This window comes from Chiroxiphia lanceolata, chromosome 6 (assembly GCF_009829145.1).
Source record: "Chiroxiphia lanceolata isolate bChiLan1 chromosome 6, bChiLan1.pri, whole genome shotgun sequence".
NCBI classification, from domain to species: domain Eukaryota; kingdom Metazoa; phylum Chordata; class Aves; order Passeriformes; family Pipridae; genus Chiroxiphia; species Chiroxiphia lanceolata.
In genome coordinates this window covers 24,397,743-24,417,934 of record NC_045642.1, presented here as the reverse complement: position 1 = coordinate 24,417,934, position 20,192 = coordinate 24,397,743, and the positions used below count along the sequence as shown (strand labels likewise).

The following is a 20,192-nucleotide window of genomic DNA, read 5'->3' as shown; positions in this document are numbered from 1 at the left end:
CTGAGTGATGGCGGCGCCGCCATCCGGGGGCGGGGCGGGGCGGTGCCCAGAGCCCGGCGGCGGAGGCAGCCGGGGCGCTCTCCCGGAGAAAGCTTTATTACAGTCAGTGCCCGTACAGAGGAGCGAGGGGGAAGGCGGCGGGGTCGGGCCGAGTCGCGGTGAGCCACACGCAGGAGAAGCCGAGGACGCCCCCGCGGCCGCCGGTGGCCCCGCATGGCCCAGCGGGGCCCGGGAGCGGCTCCGTCAGTGCCCGCGGCACCGCCGAGCCCCGCGGGCGGTCACACGTAGCCGGGTTTCACCGACAGGCGGCGGCAGTTGGGGCAGCCGCGGGTCCCGTTGGTCTGGAGGCACCTGCAAAGGGAGGAGGTCGGTTCGGGGCGGCTCCGCGGCCGGAGGCTCCCCCAGCGCCGCTCCCACGGCTATTCCACACCACAGCTTTTCCCCATGTTCCCTCTCGCCACGGGCAAAGATTTGATCTCTTTCCCACCCCTTCCATAGAGGCACTTCAGCACGTTCCTCTACAGAACTACGTTTCTGTGTTGCTGGAGGCGAATCCACAGGGTTCATCGGGCACCTCTTACTGCCCAGCAGTCTGATCCTAATTTTGGTGTCAGTGGGAGGCTTTGTTTTTAAATCCTTAATCTTCAGAATTAAGTGTTTTGTTACATTCATCTTTCTTCTAAAAATAAAATGATGGTACAGCTAACTTCTGTCATGGCAGTAGCACAATAACAGGCTGAACAACTTCACCTCCGTGTGTCACTAGCCAAGAGAGAAAGAGGGGACTCAGGAAAAATCCAAACTGTCTCTGGGAGAGAAGAATTGATTCCCCAAGAGGAATCAAATAAGAATCTGTGAACTGGACTGAATACCTACAAAGTGAGGACATTGGTAAACAATCATTTAGAGGACAGATGTGTGAGTGTGATGGATATTATGGCTTCATCTCACCCTTCAAGGCCATGAGACTCACAGCGCTGCAACGGGATCCTGCAAGGCACAGGTAAGCAGACAGACATGTATAGGACTGTCCTACTCTGGGCATAAACAGCTCTTTCCTATGACTAATGTCATGACAACAATCTTCCAGCTAATTACTTTAAGTGGAAGAAGTGGGAACAAGGTAGTGCCTGGAGCTGGTTGTTCTTCTCCCCAATGGACTCTCCACACATGCCACAGTACAGCTCCATCTCCTCCACGCATTCATGGAACTTCACTACATGGTCACGCAATTCTCGCTGCTGCTCCTTTGTGCGATAGATCCTTTCACACAGGCAGTGGAGCTTCAGCAGGCCAAGCTGCACATGGACAGAAACATAAGAAAAGTGAACAAGGTGAAGACAGACCAGAAACAGGAATAGGAACCACTACAGCCCCATCAGCCAACTGGAGAAACATCAGCAGAGAAAGCTGTGCAAAGGATAGGATCAGTCATAAGGACATTTGGTCTTTCAGCACTTCCTGCTATAACCCTACTTCTTTGTGTCACAAAAGGTGACACCAGGTTTGAGGCACTCTGCAGCTCTTTCATCGACGGTTTTCCTGAGCTACCCACAACACACAGTGTATTTCATTTCCCTTTGCCTCCAGCCAGCACACAGCTCGCTTGCTGCTCAGGGCAAAAATATTTTTTCAAGAAAAGACCCCTAATTCTCTAGCTCTCTGCTTGTTTCATACCTCATTCTTACTGCTTCCCATTCCCCTTTGGTTATCCCACTGTGACTCCTCGCTCACTTTTCAGACTTGCACACTGATGATTATCTGTGCAACAGCCCATGAAAAAACAAAGCAAGTCCCAAGCATTGACTGATTAATACAGACATGTTAATAGGCGATAACAAGTCCGGATACTTTAATACTTGACTTCTCATGTTGCCTGAGAGAAGACTATGAACAGTGCTGAAGAGAAGCTGTAGGATCCTACCTTGTTCCCTAGTCCCTCTGCCAGCTCCTGTGCCTTTTCAATGCTTTCCAGAGCCTGTGAACGGAGAATGTGCATCATCAGTTCTCAGTCTAATATATCAAAACCAGACTTGTATGAATGTCCTGTGGGAATTATTAAAAGAGGTACAGAGTAAAATTTGGATAAACAAGCATCACTGCAACTCTGGAGATGCAAGATAGGTGTCTGGCAGATTTCCCTCCCAAAAGTTAATGAGAAAAGCTTAGTTTCTAAAAGACCACAAATAATCCAAGAGCTACATTTATGTTCCAGCCACCCAGTGCAAATATTGGCAGAGGCTGGTGTTTCCAAGCAGAGACAATATAGACTTATTTAAACTCTGTGACACATGCTCATTGGGGTTGGGATGGAGCACAAGCAAAGCAAGCCTTTTCCCCATCCTACCTTACAGGCTCATTAATCGTTGGGCAACTCCAATTTCACTTGTACAAGAGACGAGGAAAGGGATCAGCAGCACCAATACATTATGCTCATCCATTTTTTCCCTGCTGTTCATATATCCACTTTGCCTTACTTACACATGGTGTGATGTAGGAGTGTTCTGCTATCCATTTTTTAAATCTGAAGGAAATATTTAGCATAGCAGCTGTCATACCAAATGAATCCCTACTTTCCCCTAGTTGTCACAGTGTTCCTTGATCATTAGTCTCTCTTCTCCAGAACTATAGAGATCTGCTTCATATTTGTTCAAGGGGAAGAAGAGGTCTCCCTTGTGATGGAGTAGTTTTCAGGAGGAACATTATAAAATTCTTACCCTATAATTCAGCATTACTGCTATTCTAGAAGAAGAGGACTAGATGAGATGAAAAAATGCACTGTGAATGCAGAGAAGATGGTATTAGACCTGTGGTGGCAGCAACAGCCTAGTATAAGGAACTTTTAGAAGAGGGAAGCAGGAATTGAAGGCTAGCAGGGAGAACATAACTGAGGACTGTGCCTAGAAAGACTCAGTGTTTACTGGGAAACCTTTAAATTAATGACTAAGAATCAAAGCGAAGCATGGCAGGGTCGGGGGGGGGGAGGGAGAAGAGATCTTGACAAGTCCAGGGGACAGTTTGTCTTGGACAGGAATATAAGACTGCACAAGAACGAGGGCAAGCAAGCTGTGAGAGCAACCTGGGAGGATCTGCAATAGTATTGACAACATGCAAATGAAATGGACTAACTGGCCAAGGAGACCGGGAAGATGGAGGAAGCTAGGACAAGAATAGGGACTCTGCAAGTGGAAAGTTAGCAAATTGCTTTATTAGGTAACTGGAATGAGAAGCATAAGAAATGGAAACTGGGACTGGCAAGTTGAAGCACAGGCTTGGGTGAGTATTCAGGGCTGTGACCTCTAAGGAGGCCACATTTGGGCAACAGGCTTAAGGCCTCTGACCCACCAGGGCAGACTTCCCTCTAATGCCTGTAACAGAATATAAGATTCATCCATTGTCTTCTTCTGTGGGTTTTGGTGACATTAGGGTTCTGTGCAACGCTGTCACCATGCTCTCACAAGTGAGAGCTGCTTCTGATATCAGAGTGGTAGCGGCTGGAGATGGGATCAGCAGATGTAGGAGTTTGATGAGTGCTCTGAATATTATCTTCTCTAGAGGCCTACCTGCTGTGTCCTGTCCCATTCTATTGACATTGAGAAAACTTTTTAAGTCTATAGTTTCTTCTTCTATTGCTAACATAGTGTTTACTCACTGAGATTGCACAGTGTGTCTCACGCAGCTGATTCCCTGTTGTAGGCAACTCAAATGCTGACTGCACCTTGAACTTGTCTTTTCTGACAGACATATACTTGACATCCTGGTATCTGGGATGCCTCATTTGAGCTAAAATTCCTTATGTCTCAATATGAGTGATAAGACCAAATCTTCATTGTGTCTAGACTGAAACCAGCATCTTGATGTGGCACTGTGCAGGTCTATTCCAGGCTGTTCAGCACTAGTTTCAGGGGTAACCTTTGAGCATTTCACTCTGTGGCTAAATAATGATCCTGCAGTACAATGTGCTGCATCTAGTGCAATCTGGACTATAGCATACATACATGGCCTAAGCATTTTCAAAATAAGTAACTTCATCCCCTTGCTCTATATTGACTGGTTGTCTATTCCCAAATGACTTTCTGCTCTCATTTCTCTGTTTCACATCAGAGTTTATAGGTTTAAAGTTTCTCCAGGAATTTGATGCCACGTTTGCCTACGAAGCACATGGTGGAGCTGTAGAGCTGTCTAAGCATCATCACTAGCACATCAATGAGCTTAGTAATATAACTAAAAAGTAGACAGAGGAATCTATTTCAGAGTATAAGGCTTCCTTCCTCCACTGCTGGTTTCTCAATGTAGTGCTTAAAGTCATCACGATTGACTTATGAGTCAATTCTGTAATTTAGCAGCCTGACTCAGAATGGATATTCCTACTATTAGTAACAAATTCCTGGCTGAGAGAGACCATTCAGAGTAATGTAACTGTACAAGAAACAGACTCCATTGGTAGAACTAAGGAGTAGAGGTCTCTCCTGAACTGCACCCCCATCAAAGGCAGACTATACGCTCCAGTCTTGTCTAACAAACTTCTGTAGAACCAAGTTTGAACTGACCTTGTCCAGCTCCTTCTGAATCATCCAGCACTTAGTCACTCCTAGCAGCACCTGGATCAGGCCCAGGCGGTTTCCAATCTCTGTCATGATGCTCATGGAAGAATCATACCGAGGAAAGGCTGTCTGCAGAAGCAGGGAGGAAAACACCTGTTTTGCTGTTGCTTGCTTTTCATACCCTCTTGCTACTCCCTACTCCCTCTATCCTTCCTGGCAGGAAAGAGCTGTACCTGCACGTCTTTGCGACTGCGATGGATATCTGCAAAGCATAGCAGACACAGCGCTTGCAGTGGCCGGTCACCATGCTGCAGGGCAATCTTCATGGACTCCTGAAAGAAATTGTCTTTGGTCAGTAGAAGAGCTTATTCCTCGTTCAAAACAGCAGGGCTGGGACCGTGCACTCTGGCCACTGAAAGATCGGCTCCAAAGAAATGGCAAAATGGCACCACCTTTTAAGGCACGGAAAGTCTTTTTCTCATGTTCCCAGCCAAGGGCCATTCGTAAACCCAAATTTTGAAGCCCCCTGGGCTACTGAAACCACAGCTCTAAGGCTGGGAGGCAGCAGGAACATCTAGAGTCAAGAGAGCTCAGTGGCTGCCCACACCCTGTACCTCACAGCAGTCCATGGCATCGGCCAGGCGCCCCAGCTTCCGGTAGGCCACGGCCATGTGATACTGGCTCATTGCACGGTACTTCAAGCTCCAGCCCTTTCCGTAATCATTCACCAGCTCAGCTGCTTTACATGGGAAGAACAAGGCTTTCTCGTAGTCCTGTAATGCAGATAAGCAGACAGACAGCAGTCACAGCAAGAATAGAGCAAAAAGGAAACAAGAAAAAACCCCCAACTTTACTAACAATGCAGCATCTAGCAGATTTCTATACACCTTTAAACTTGTTCTGCTCCTCTTCCACAGGCTGTATTTCACTGGATCTTAAACTGTGAAAGGTGGAATTGCCATATATTGAATTCATATTATTCTCTGGGTTCAGACACTGGGGTAATGACCCAGCAAATGAATTTGATGTAGTATGCCATCAGCTTTACTCTGCAGGAACCATTTACCCTCCTCTGTAACCAAAGGCTGAAAACTTTCTCTGCTCTTAAATCTTTGTTTTCAACATTTACATGGAGCCTTCATGTTTTTCATAGGTGAGTTGAGATCTCCAAAAAGCTGGTTATACATCATTGCAGGAAACAGGAATTAAGAATCATGGCCTCACCCAATTCACAATAAGTAATAATACATTTCATTCTCAAGCATCTTTTTGAATTAGAATAATTTTAGAAATAAAACTTATTTTGCAATAATTATGTAAAACTTATCTAAATATCTAAAACCATTCTCAAGTTATGAGACTGCAGAAGTGAAAAAGTCCTCATTTTTTTTTTAATTCTCCACAACACACAAAGGAAATCTAAACTTTTAAAATTTCCTTTCTCCTTTCTTATTTCATACTTGAAAAGTATCCAGCACAATGTTATTTTCTTTATTTTGGGTATTATAAGGGAAGGTTACTTATAATTTTCCACAATTCAGTTGTTGAGTGTTTAATTAGTGACAAAAATCAAGACTTTGTGAGAAAAACCTACTTGTTGCTGTTTGTAATAGCAATTAGAACTGCCAAATCGCCTCCATGCTCAGTTCCTGCCTGGTTTTACCTACAGCTGCTTCCTGGCAGCTATTTGCCTACAACAGTGGTAGACATAGAGAATCCATGAGTTCTGGCTGCCAGCTCTGTGTGCAGACAGTATCTTCTCTGATGTGATCTTCTTTGAAGCTGAATTTGATCTTTTCAACACATATTCACAGCTGCTTCTGCTGTGCTGTATAAACATGATCCTCCCATCCTTACTGTGAACCAAGAGTACTCCTGATGATTTTACAAAGGGATTTTAGCTTACAGTGTTCTCTCAGTAGTTCGCTTCCTATAGGAAAGACATAAGCTGAAATTCACACTATTTCCTATTCTTTCCTGAATCCATGAGACAGTCACCCCTCTGTCCGTTTGGTTACCGCACCTTTATCTGGGTATAGAAGTTCCCGAGGCTGCAGCAGACTCGACACTCCAGCATCTTGTCATCGTTGTTGTGTGCGTAGCGCAAAGCTTTCTCAAAGCACTCCAAAGCCTTCTGGAAAATGCTGAGGCCCAAGAAGGCATTGCCCATGCTCAGGCTCACCTGGCCATTCAGCTGCAGGCTCACAGTGGTACCCTGCATGTTCAGGCATGTCTTACAGTAAGAGATTGTTTTCTGGAATTCACAGAGTTTCTCATTGCTGCGAGCCAGGTTTAGGTAGCTCTCTGTAAGGTAATCTGGGTCTTCCAGCTCCCGTGCTGTGTCAATCTGTACCACTGCAAACTTTAAGTAGAGAAGACAGTGTTTATAAAAATGTGTAGTTTATTTAAATACAGCTCAAGGAGCCACAGAGTAGCACCCTATACTGGAGAATAGGCTCATCTCTGAGCAGGGCAGATCAATCAGCACAGACTGAGAAGCATCATATGCATTGAGCAGTTATCTGGTGGTTTAAAAGGCCTCTGAACACTGAAGAAACCTCTCCCTCTCTCCACACAGTCCCTGGGGCAGGGAAGATGAACTAGGCTAGTGGTTAGTGCAAACAAGCTGTTAAATGGCCCTAAAGAGAAGCAGGTGAAGCAGGAAACATCTGACACAATGCAGCTCAGTTTTCTTTCGCTCAGGTTAATGTATTCCACTTTCTCTGACATTCTTAAGTTATTAGTCTATTAATAAAAGAAAGCAAGTGAGCTACTTCTATCATGACTTTTTTCCCCAATAAATTGCAGTCTTGACAGTTTTTGTTCTATAACCTTCAGGATCCATTGCACACTGTTCTCTTAAATTCATTGCTCTCTGTTCTCTAAAAAGAAGTCTTTTTCTTTCAGACTGCAAACTCTTCTAAGCAGTGACTTGTGTTTTGTGATGAACCAAGCACACTGCAGGCTTGAATTAGTACCAGTAGCAAAGGAAAATATTTAGCAATTTTCATTAGAGATTATAAATTAGGTTTATGGATATCAATTCCCAAGGGAATCAATTACTTCCTTTTTGTATAGTGGTAGCACATAATAATTTAAGTTACTAGAACATTTTACATTCTTCACAAAAAAACCACCCAAAACAACAAACAAACTGAAAAAACCAAACCCCACCAACTATAAATTGGGCATGTTTAGGTTTGTACATCTTCTTAGTTTCCCTAGTTTAGGAAGGCTGCTGTGTGGATCCACTGATGTGCATTAGCTCAGCTTACCCACATTCCCTTACCTTTGCACAAGTTCTTCATTATTTGCTGATTGCCACAGCTTCTCTTTTCTTGGTGTGAAGTAATTTTTCTCTCAAAAAGAGGTTGAGCATCACAACCCTGCTTAAATCACTGTTTACTTCACACCTTTAATTCTGACTACTTTTCTCCTGTTATTTCCTCGCTCAATGACTTATTGCTTAAGTTCTTCCTTCCTTATCTTTGGTCACTTGCTGCATAAAATCTTTGGTTTGACTGAAGCCATTTTGCCTTCCTAACACTAGGAAGAACTATAATTCACCTACTTTGATCCCACTTTCTTTCATCTTCTCAAGTAACAAATCGATGTTCAGGTATACTGAGCCCACTCCTTTGCTTTGCTTTTTTTTTTTTTTCCATGAACCTTTCAGTATTTCCTTCAGGTAGCTACATCTTACCTTTTTTCCTTCTCTCTTCCCTAATCAGTCTGTTGCTTCTGCCACTACTTAACACAATTGCTTGTCTTCATATGTTTTTCAAGTATATTAATACCCCTCTTCTCTTATTTATCCTAAGTATTTGGTTTTGATATAGGGCTTTGACATGTCTATGGGTTTACTAGTAAGATGTGCCCCCCTCCACTCCAATTTTAAACAGAGCTATCAAAAACTTTTCAATGAGCTGTAGACACCTGCTGACATTCTGGGTTGAACACCTGTTTGGTTTTCCACAGACACCCCCTTCCCCTTTTGCTCTAAATGCTGAATGACTACCAGTCTGGTAAGTGGCAACCAAAACCATCAGGACAAGAATATCAAGGCCCTTTAGCAAGACCCTATTTCAGGCTGGGATAGTTTCTTAAGACTGTTACAACATCCTCTTGACTTGTCTTACAGATTCTTGAGTCGCCCTCCCAAATGCTCTCTATATGCATCCTGTTACTTTTCAGATCCACACATCAGCTTCTTTTTGTTTATATACTTAAACAGTTTATCCTCATGCTCTTGAAATGTAACTTCAGCTTCTTTTTACCACTCTTCCATCAAGCCTCCTGTCCCTCTTTCTTTCTTTCTTCTATGCTGTCCTGACAACCAGGAGCTGCTCTCTGACCTCAACTGTCAGGAATCTCCTGGAGTGTCTGAACTGCCCCACCAAAAAAGCATCATCTTTTCTCTCTTAATCAGCCCCCTTTTTTTTACTAATTGTAATAATAAAAAAACACCCCAATGTAAGATCTGTATTAGATATCAGACAGAAGTTGAGCAAGATAACAGACATGTTTCCACAAGACTGGTGCTTATCCTACAGAATCCACTTGGAGATCTCTTTTTACACTGACATACACAATACAGCTTGAAGTGGAGCAAAGGCCCTGTTTTCATACCTTTTCCTGAAGCCTGATAACATGGTGTGGCTGTATGTGGGAAACAAATCAAGAAAGGTCTCCATGATCAACTGGAGAACCTAAATAACCCAGGAATCCTGAGGGACCAGACCCAGTGAAAAACAGTATTCTGTGTATCTTGTGGGCTGGAGTTACTGGTCAGCACAGTGATTACAGCAGCCCACAAGATGCGCTCAATAGCTGGTATTTTCCGTTATATACAAAATACTCCCCCCACCCCCTGATTTGAGGTTCTAATCTCCAGCCACATTCCATAGTGGGTGCGACACAATGGCATGCATTCATCTCCAGTTTACCTTACCTTCAGCATGTCTTTGTATCTGCCCATCTCTGCATGAGCAGTGATGAGGCAACCCAAAACCCGAAACCTGCCAGCAGGATCCGCAGACTTCTCCAAAACCCTCATCCAGACTCGCAGGGCCTTTTCGGTCTGATTAGACTGATAAAGATGAAGTCCTTTCTCTATCTGGTGCTTTGTCTGGTCCTGACCCATCTCCCATGCATTAAAAAGCCTCATACACTAACCTCTAAGGACAGCAAAAAGGAAGTGCTTACAAGAGAACACAACTTAAAATGCCCCACTAGAGGAGGGCAGGTTGTGTGCTCAGAAGGCCCGGAGCTGTAGAAGCCCATCCGTGTCAGGGGGCTGGAGTTGTGGTAGGCAATGGCAAGAACTGGTTGCTCCCAAATCCACTAGGCAAAGATCTTCCTCACTAGGGCTCCATCAGTGCATTCGCCTGTCCAATCCCATAAACAAAGACGAAAAGCACAACAGGGAGAGAAAGAGAAAAATCTCAAGCGACAGGAGTGAAACTCAATCTGAGCAGTCAGTGCTGGTCTCCTCCCCATTGGCTGCAGCTGCTCCTGCCAGTCTGGCTCACGTGGCTCCCAGGAATGCTAGTCAGGCTTCTCAGCTCCCAAGGTCACAGCGTGCCAACTGCCCACCCCTGCCCACCAATATGCAGCTTATAAATACCCCAGGGAGAGACAATTGGCTGCAGTAACAGGGATGCCTCAGTTGTCTCTTTCCTCTCTCTCTGGCCATCTCCTTTAACATGCACTGCTGGTGGTGGGCTAGCCTAGGAGCTAGCAGACTCAGGTAGAATAGTAGGAAATATACAGAATAGTAGAAAAAATACATGCCTTTTTGTCAGGTATGAACTAGATGACTGCACTTGCAACAATGTGTCTGATACTTTGCTAGGCACAAAATTCAGCCTCCCTTTTGAAGACCTCTGCTGTAAACACGGACTGTTTCTGTGGACACAGGTCACAGATTTGCTGCAAATACAGGACTGACTTCCTAATTTCAGAGACAAGAAGCTAACAATCCTGAAAACCTTTATTCTTGATTGACTGTTGCTTCCTGCCATCAGATGCCTGTGGCAGTCGTCCAAGAGTTTCTAACAGAAGTTGTCAAAGGCACTGCTGAAATTCTGCATCCAGAACTTGCTGATCTTTCATGATGAATGACAATGAAGACACAGAGCAACAGATTTCTGCACTTTCTGACTGCATGAGAGAGTTCTTAGCCCAAGTAGAATATAGTTTCAACTTTCCCACACTCCGTTGAAAAAGTAAAAGTTAGACTGGTTCCTCTAGGAGTCAAGTTTCATACCCTTATTGATGTGCTGCATTTTTAATGGCCACAGCCTTGGTTGTCTATAGATTTACTCTGTCCTTCCTAAGAAGATACACCAAATCTGGGGGTGGGAGGGTGGGTGGAGAATGCCTCAGGGATGTCTAATGTTTTTTCAATACAGAAGTCCCAGGAACTTAGTTTGGGATCCTTTTACTATGTAAAAAGAAGCAATTGCAATTTTGAGTTTTAACAACAGACCCACTTGCAAAAGCAGGCATGTCTCCAGCTGCCTCCCTGCTTCTATGTGAATTTGGTGGCGGTTCTTCCCCAAGCACAGGTAAATATCAGCAGAATTACCTCATAGGACACCAATCAGACCATCCTGGCCTGTGTCAACACAAACCCAAGGATGCCTTCCTGAGGTAAAATCCCCAAGGAAAGCAGGACACAAAATAAGGAGCCACAGTCTACGTCGAGGCTTTAGATCATAGGAGTTATGATCGTAAGAGATTACATCTGTACCTTTATCCAAAATTTCTTCAGAAAAAATATTTTAAAAAGAAAAGCATATTAAATTGTAGAAAGTTTTACTGCAATCAGACTGATTCTCTTTTGGGAGCTTATATATACTATGATATTTGCATCATTTAATTTAGCATTGTTTTTCAGAGAGGGAATGTGCTAGATGATGTTTCAGCATAGACTATGTGTACTCTCAAACTATGGGAGTAGAAACTGTAGAAAAAATCTACAAAAGCTGAAGAAAAATAACAGTGAGCACAGCTGGTTAATGTGTAAAGATCACTTCAGCAGCAGCATTAAATTATTATCTAGTACTTTATAGATTTTAAGACTCCCATGGAAGTCCAATTCAGAATTTTAAAAAGTCTCTCTTCCCTGCAGTAATTTTTATATTTCCCTCTAGGGGTGGGTGGTGGGATGGAGACAAGATCCTGAAGATCGATCCCCATGGAAAGCATTGATAATGGTGAGGCCATCAAGTTAAGAGGCCAGGAAAGCAACATTGGAGCCTGCTATATAATAGAATCAAGCCAGGACTTAAGAAGGGGGGAAACAAAAATTCTTTGCTAGATCACACTACTTTGCAAAATTAACCTTCCACAAGTGACCTGCCTGTAACTCAAACTCATCCTGATGCTTTTGGACCACACAGCAAAGCACTGCTCCTTCCCCATACAGCACAGCCAAAGCTAACAGGAGGATGCCTTGCAGCCTGGCAAAACCCATCTATAACAGGAAATGATCTGTCCTGCATTTTGTTAATCACACTGGACTTCCTTGCTTTTGAGATCTCCTATGAAACAGTGCTTAGTCTCTTTGTAATCAACTCACAACTCACATGTTGAGGTAAAAACTTACCCTAGTAAAATAACGGCTAGATCCATCAAGTTCAAACTGGTCATCTTCAAAAACCAGGAACATGCTCTGAGACATGGAACATACCACTCTGAACCTAGTGCCTACCTAAATAAGGAGGGATTAAAGACTGACACTGATTGCCCGTAGTGCTTCAAAAAAGTAATGGCTTCAGTCTGTGGTTCAAGACAGCTCTAGTTCATACAAGATTCAGGTACAGCTTCTACAGTAAATGATCCCCAGTTTCTTCTCAAGACCTGCAAATAAATAAGCCTGAATAGTGCCTGAAAACACCAAATTACGGAATCTCACCTGTCATGCAGCAGAGCATGCAGTGTGGCTAATCATGCATTCACTTCTTCAGTGACCACACTGAGCTGCTTGTCCTTTTCCCCACTGCTCTTCATAACATGGCCCTGGTGACGACTCCTGGCCATATGAAGACATGGCCAGGAACATGGCTGGTAAAGTCAGGAAGATCAGAGATGGGAGTCCAAACAAGTAGTGCAAGTGAGGTGGATGTGAGAGGAAAAAAAATTCCCCTAAAACATTCAATATCAGGATTTTACCTGAAACTCTGTGTATTTTCTACTGATGTTGACCAATGTAACAACTCATCTGAAAATGCTTATTATTTTCAGGGACTAATACACTGGCTCTTATTTGTAGTTTAATTGTCTACTGATTTTTGGTGGCCTTTTAAATTAAAGAAAAAACCTTAAAAAACCCCAAACAACCAACAACCCCCCCAAACAAACATAAACCCCCACCTGCCTAGTGTCAGTTCTGTAAGATGCAACTGACAAAGCTTTGCCTGTGTAAGACCAGCCTCGTGAATTGTTTGCACAAGCTGGAATCTTCCATTCTGCCTAAAAAACCCCTTTTTCTGATTCAATTGTTTCTCTCCATCCTTCACCTCAAGTCATATCTGAACTGAAATCTCTCCAGCCTCTCTTCTCAACAGCTGCAAATTAACTGCAGGGATCCCAGCACACTCTGTAACAGGTGGCTCAGTGCCTCACTTCGCAATTGGTGCGCTGCAGGGCAAGGAATGCAGTACTGAATCCTGAGGCCTGAAAATGCTCTCAGATTTACAATCATGTAGGAAGTAATGGGGTGAAACAGAGTATGCCAGATAACTGAGGAAAAGGACACAGAGAAGAAACATAACTGCTCTGAAAATGCTTGCAGTCTCTGAGATGCAAGACAGCAGGAGGAAGGAGTAACATCACGGAATTTTAGAAGCTTTCAGAAATGTGGCAAAATCATAGCCACTGTGGTACGTTCCTTCTGAGAGAGGCACTATTAATGTCAAACTTGTGGCAAGTTGCTCAATGAATTATGCTTTGGCTATGCTAGATACTTTTTATTAATTTGAAATAAAATGAATTGTAAAGATACCTTAGTTCTAACCACAAAGCGGGTAGCTTTTGCTTATTACTAGTCAGTAATCCAAATCCATTTGGAGTTCCTATGCAGTATTTCCAGGACCAGGAGCACTGGGGGCTGCAGATACCTTCATATTGCAGAACCAGGACAGATTCAGCAAGCTTGGCCATGTTCCTGGAAGGGGTAAGGAGGCAGTAGTGGGTATGGGGCTTGTGAGAGCGGTATCAGCTGGTGCCTAATCCCACACACCACCACGCACACGTGCTGTTCCTGCTGAAGTCTGGTGTTACGCTGAAGGTATTTAGCCTTTGAAACACCATTAAGTGCAGTGCATGGACAGGCACGTGGCCACATGGCATCCATTCTGTGAGGCTGGATATGCCTACACCTCACTCCGCAGTGTAACACGTTCTCTCATTATCCAAGATCCTCAGCTTCTCCGTATCTAATATCTAAAGAGGACTTGGCTGTCAAATGATACAAAGCGGAGGTGTCTCAACCAAAAAAAAAAAATCTTTTCAATTTCTACTCAAAGTAGCTTGTCTACATGGAAGTTAAAATCCAGGGCTATACTGTACATCCAGAACAAGTGGTATTGGGCCATGAAAAGTTTTGTGACTCACAGCCAAGAAACCAGAAAATAGTTCTCTCTCCTCATCTTCCCATGCTTGGACCCCAAAAGAACCTCAAGTTTAAGACACAAATACAACACACAAGGACTCTTCTCAAACAGTTTAATAGCAAATAAACAAAGGAAGGTACCACACTTGGCATATACAAAATGACTTGTTGTTGGTGTGTCTGTGCAATTAAAACAGCTTTAAGTTGCCCTTTGGGACAAAAAGAAAAAAAAAACACACACACACAAAAGGAAGAAAAATTCCTTTAACACATACTTGCTTGTTCCAAACTTGTAACAAATCTTTTCATTTTTAAATCCACTACACAAACTCTGTGATCAGATCAGAAAAGCAACATGCGCTCCTCTGCTTTTTAAACCATTAAAGTAAATTCTCTACAGAGTACAACACAATTTCACACAAAAAGACATTTTGTTTTGCAAATCAAAACAAGAAGAAAAGGAACAGCTCAAACAAGGTAAAGAAAAGCATTTCTACGACTGAACCACGACTTCGAGTTGATTAAATCCTGTTACTGCAGAACAGACTCTACATTTGGTCATAGTGGCAATTTGTTTTCTCGTCACATTGTGAATCACTTTACATTGTTTTCTAGTAGAAAAGGCAAAAAACTGTACAAAACCCCTAGTGTTAAATACAATGTTTGTACCAATAAAAAAGCCCACAGGTTTGTCTCCAAAATGTAAATTTTCTTTTTAAATTATTCACAAAAAGCAGCCAAAAATCAGAAAGGCAGCTGCTGCTCCACTGTCTCAAATCCATTAAAACCACCACAGAACAATTAAAACAACCAAAGGAAGGAAAGGAAAGAAGAAAGGAAAGAAACACCCAACATTTGGCATTTTGGTTTTCTTCAGATAATTTTCCACAGGTTTCCCCAAAGTTCCTTATGGAACCAAACGCGCATGTACAGAAATGTATTGATAGTTACTCCATACTCTGCAGGGCATCAGTGCCCTCCGGCACACAGCCCTGTGCATTCAGACTGTGGGACTAACAGCAGCCAGCCCACAACCCTACTTCCCAAATAAATAAATCTCTACCCTTTCTTCATCCAGCCTCACATTTCACTCCCAGGTACATGTACCATATCCAAACATGCTCTCTTTTATAAGCAGATTAAGGACTGTCTACACAAGTCTGGTCAATACCTATTGAGAATACAGTATCCTCAGCCAACTCGGGAGTAGGGTAGAAAAAAAATCTTTACATCTTTGCATTATCCCAAACACTGGACAAAATTAAGATTTCTATCCAATGAAACTCTATTTGTTTTCTCAGCAAAAACCCTTCTCCTGGGATTTCGTTTCACATTATTTCTACTGTTAAGATACCTACACTAGCTTGCTGCTGCTGGCTGAAACTTCATCACAGCACACACTCTTCAGGTGCCTTCGTCTAGAAGCTACTTCCCAGTTCCTACCTGTGCAGACGGTATGTAGGGCAGGGGGAAGCCTGCTACCCAGAGAGCAGTAACCTGTTCTAGTTCATCCTGCAAGCCAGCAAAACTGCTCAGCTCATTACCCAATTAAAAACTAAACAAAAATTAAAAAATCTCCGCAGAGATTCCCCAGCTAAGGCCCTTGAGAAGAGAGCTGGGGATGGTACCCTGTTCAGGTAACAGCTTCAGAGGCTGTTGTATTGTGCTTGTCACTTGGGAAAAGAGCCAGCAGTTGTAGGATCAGGTTTACAAATGCTTTCTCTGGGATATTTAAAACGCTTTGTTTCACGAGCTAACCTAGATTCTTCCAGAATCCTGCCACCAAGCTCTGACTGATGGTCTTAAACTGGGGATGGACTTCACAGAAATGTGCCCTGACTTGTACAAAATGCTCATAAGTGTTTGAAAGGAGCCTTGACTTCACATTACTTTGGAAACAGAAATATTGTGAAGTTCCCCGACCTTCCTGCTCCCAGCTATGCCCTTCCACCAAAACTTCTACTATGTGAACAGTGCAACCAAGCACCCTCAGAGCCTCTGACTGCACTGGATATGGAACAAGGTCCAGGTGCTCTGTCAGGCAGACAGTCTAAGTGCACAGGTAGATGCCCTCAGGTGGCTTCTGATCAGATATTTGTCATACCAAAACCACCAATTTAAAGGATACCTTTGAAACTCATTAAATTGCTCAGTTTTTGCACAAACTATAGAAAACAGAGAGGTGAAGGTGATATATACGAGGATGTGAAGAAAACAGCAGGAAACATGCAAAACATTTCTGGGCACTATCTTAGTTTGAAAGATTAAAACAAAACCATCACATTTTGCTGAGGAGATTGCAGTTACAAAAAAACCAAGCATGCTGGAGCTTAACAAAATACAACATCAACTTTGATCAAATTTTCACTGCAGACTGATAATCACACAGGGAAGCGGGGGAAAAAATAATAATAATTAAAAAAAAAAAAATCAGTAAATGCCAGGGCAAAAATGTAGCTACAATCAGAGGAAAATGTAGTTCAAGTGTTTTCTGTTGATGCCACTTCAAGTCACAAGTTTGAACTCATAAAAACACATGCTGTCTCCTCAAGCACAGAAACCAAATCAGCAAAATGTGACTAGGAAGTCTCCTGAAAGATTAAGTCACACCATATAACTGACTTTTAATTCAAACTGTGTTTTTAAAACTAAGCACACAGAAAAAACTAAGCCTAGAAAGTGATTGGCTGTATGTTCACAGAAATACAAATACTCCACAAGGTATGCTAGCAAGGCTGCTCTGAAGACAATTACAAAGAATCAAATTCACAAAATCAAGTGGTTATCTTACGAAGGTCTAGAAAAATAGAAATTCTTTTATATTCAAATGCAAGTTTAAATATTCCCCTTCAGCAGTCTTTCTAGCAAAACCAATTTGGCAGCACAAAAAAAAAAAAAAGAAAGAAACAAACGTAATAAAAATACACATCAGCATCAAAGGTCAACACAAGGTCAAAGGTGAGAGTTCAAGCATCAGAGAAGCTGAAGAGACAAGGATTTGGACGATGTACTTGAACGCCACATCGACATGCTTTAGGCACAACGATGAACAAACGGCAGGAATCTAGAAAAAAAAACAAACCAGAAAGAGGGAGACCCACTGAGTTACACAGAGCAGTACATCCAAACACAGAGAGAGAGAACAAGAATGGGCACTGTACAATGAGATCTCCTGGGGAAGGGAGTTGACAGGGGAGGGCAGCACATGCCAACGATGGACAAGTAAAAGTCAAAGTACATGAAAGACACCAAGTAAACATCAAACTGCCAGAAACCAAATGGAAGCAGAGGCCTGGATTTCCCTCTCAGCACCCAGTCTGTGGAGCATTCCACAGCCTAGTGACACATCGATTAGCATGCATTCACCTTACCCCGTGCCCCGTGTCTCCACTACCTCTGTTTAGGAGAAGAACAGAGCAGGCTCCCTCCCCAGGAGACCAATTCAAAAAAATACGACTCCAGGGCTAACATTTGGCCACAGAGACTGAGACCATGACAGACAAGACAGAGGACACAAGGGATTCACAGGTGGTTTGACGGTTGAGACTTTTCTTGCACTCTAACATGTGAAGTTCTTAGGCAGTAGTAGCCCAGCAAATCCTTCAGCTACAGTCCCTTCTCATTCCCTAGGAGCCCACGAAACTGGGGGTGGGTGATTTGGAAAAGGGGGGAAAAAAAAAAGATTATACAAGACAAAAAGCCCACGCATAGGAGAAGAATTCCTTAAGACTTGACTGCAAGTTAAGACTTGTCCTAGCTGCGCACTTTTCATACCATTAGACCTGCACAGGGATTTTTCTGTTCCCAACCTTTTATGTAATAGCCCCCAGCTCCCTGAATTCATGAGGAGGGGATTCTGAGCTCTGAGAAGCTCTACAGTCACTGTTGCCAGTTTGATGAGCAGAAAAACTGTGTTTCCTGAAGTTTTCTTGAAGAGTTTATAAAAAAGTAATTTTTATATTAAGTGATATAAATACATCTGTTCCCTCCCCTCAGCTTGTGATCTGCAAGTGACAAGGAACATTTTGAGTTGAGAGTGGGAGGTAGAAGAGAGAGGAAGTGATTTGTTTTCTTTTTCTGCCTCCCCAATACCCCTTTAGCTCCTGTCTGTGGCCTTAGTCTTCAGCACATCTCAAAGCTGCTGGTTAGAGACTAGAACAAGGTGAGATTTGCATATTATCTTACAGCATTTATAGCATATTTGAGAGTAACAAGTGTTGTTTCTAGTTCCGAAGCAACAAGAAGCACATTGTCAACTAAACCGGCAACACTCCTCTTATTAGTACTGCTGAGATTAATTTGCTCTTCATGCTTTCCAATAAAAGGAAAGGACTTAGTATAGAGTTTAAACCAACTCCAGCAAACAGAGTACAATGCAACTCTTGCAGTTTTTTTTATATTTCTAGAAATACTCTAGATAGTTTGCAGATAGTTGTAAGGTTTCACTACTAAACTAGAAAGGCAAATTCATCATGAACTGAGGCATGAGAAACAAGAAGCAGCATGAAATCAAGTGACATCTATGCATGTACCATCAAAATGCTCTGTGTGATTTGTTTGTTTTACAGAGATTTTTCAAATATTTCACTTAGCAATGTTGAGGGGAAAGAATAAGTTTCATCAAAGTCCTACGGCAAGACTGGCCTACAAGAACAGAACCATGAGATGCTGGAGAAGAACTTAAAGACTCAGAGAAAGTTATTCCAGTTTGTCCTTTTTTAATTTTCACAACAGTGATAAATCTGCCTTCTGTGTTTCATATTTTGTGCTAGGTATGTTCAGGGATAATAAAACATCCTCAGGTTTAAATGCCCACAACAAGAGGCTTTCAAAACATCTTACATGTTCATAGTTGCACCCTTCATTTGAAATTTGCTTTATGCAAGTTTTTTTTAGACACTTACAAATGAAACAGGAACAACTTCATTCTGTTTGGCTGTTTTTCCCTAACTCACAATCATTAACAAGAAAAAACAGTTCAGTTAGATTCAGCTTGCAGTATCTCAAGTATTCAGGAGACTACTTGAATACTTTCAGTATTCAGGAGAAAAACTTTTTCTTGATACATGTATTTGCCAGTGAAAATTTTTCTGAGGTGCCTATTTTCCAAATAGCAATGTCCACAGCTAGGAAACTACCTCGCCAACAAAATATAAACAGCTATTCCCCATTTTTGACTCAGAGATTTTTGAAAAATTCCAATCCTCATTCTGCTTAGGATTAAATTTTAGTTACTATATATCAAAGGAACTTTTTAATAATGCAAGCTTTGCACTAATGGAAGAAAAAAACTAAATTACAAAGAGCTATCCTATTTTGGACTGTTGATTATCTAGGGGACTGAAAAAATTATGATTTCAATTACTAAAATACTGACATTAAGTAGTATCAGACTAAGTTCATAATACTTTCACCTTGTTACAGCAGTAAAATCAAATAACTCCTGAGAAAAAAAATAAATCTATGAAGTAGATAATCCCACCTTGTAACTTAAAATACATTAAATATTTCCTGGTGGCACGCATAATAAGGAATTGTATTTAATCTGAAGTCCTCCTTTTTGTTGTAGAAAATGCAGGTTCTTTGGTTTTGAGCATACAGCATACTTTGTCTATGTGGCTACTTCAGGCAACCTTTTGCAGTTTATTTGAATCCAACTGATTTTTACCTTGCTATCCAGGAAATAAAGTATTTGACATTGATTTGATTTGCACTTGAATGAGAGCATGATAAGAATTAAGAATAAAATAAAATATGTAAACCCCAAGTACCCAAAATCCCAGATTTTCCTGCCAATGACTGAGGAAGAAAACTGGCTTAAGACTGAAAAGCAAGAGCAGCCTAAATCTCCATAATCAGTGGCAGCCATCAAACAGACATAGAAAGTTGACTTTATCTGATCAGTTCTGTTATCAGAAAAAAAAATCTGCCCAAGTCACAAACTTGATACATTTATTAACTTTGGCAACATACACATTGATACACCAAGAAAAGGAAATCTGAAACAAATACACAAAAAAGGGCAACAT

General features: G+C 42.2%; 2 protein-coding genes across 3 annotated transcripts in view; both read right to left on the bottom strand.

The window, feature by feature from the left end:
* Window positions 1-85: 85 nt before the first annotated feature.
* Window positions 86-9,991, bottom strand: RAPSN (receptor associated protein of the synapse). Its single transcript, XM_032690032.1, has 8 exons — window positions 9,496-9,991; window positions 6,568-6,906; window positions 5,159-5,317; window positions 4,778-4,876; window positions 4,551-4,673; window positions 1,925-1,978; window positions 1,099-1,298; window positions 86-351 (listed from the first exon to the last, which is right to left on the bottom strand). The coding sequence occupies exons 1-8, from the start codon at window positions 9,709-9,711 to the stop codon at window positions 279-281; spliced, it is 1,263 nt and encodes a 420-aa protein (XP_032545923.1). The 5' UTR covers window positions 9,712-9,991; the 3' UTR covers window positions 86-278.
* Window positions 9,992-13,623: 3,632 nt separating this feature from the next.
* Window positions 13,624-20,192, bottom strand: part of CELF1 (CUGBP Elav-like family member 1) — a 59,734-nt gene continuing 53,165 nt past the window's right edge. The window contains exon 17 of one of the 2 annotated variants that reach the window (XM_032690019.1): window positions 13,624-13,716. The gene's annotated coding sequence lies outside the window, so the exon portion shown is untranslated. Of the gene's footprint in view, window positions 13,717-14,262; window positions 17,228-20,192 lie in introns of those variants that run through there. The other variant, XM_032690017.1, reaches the window with a different exon arrangement.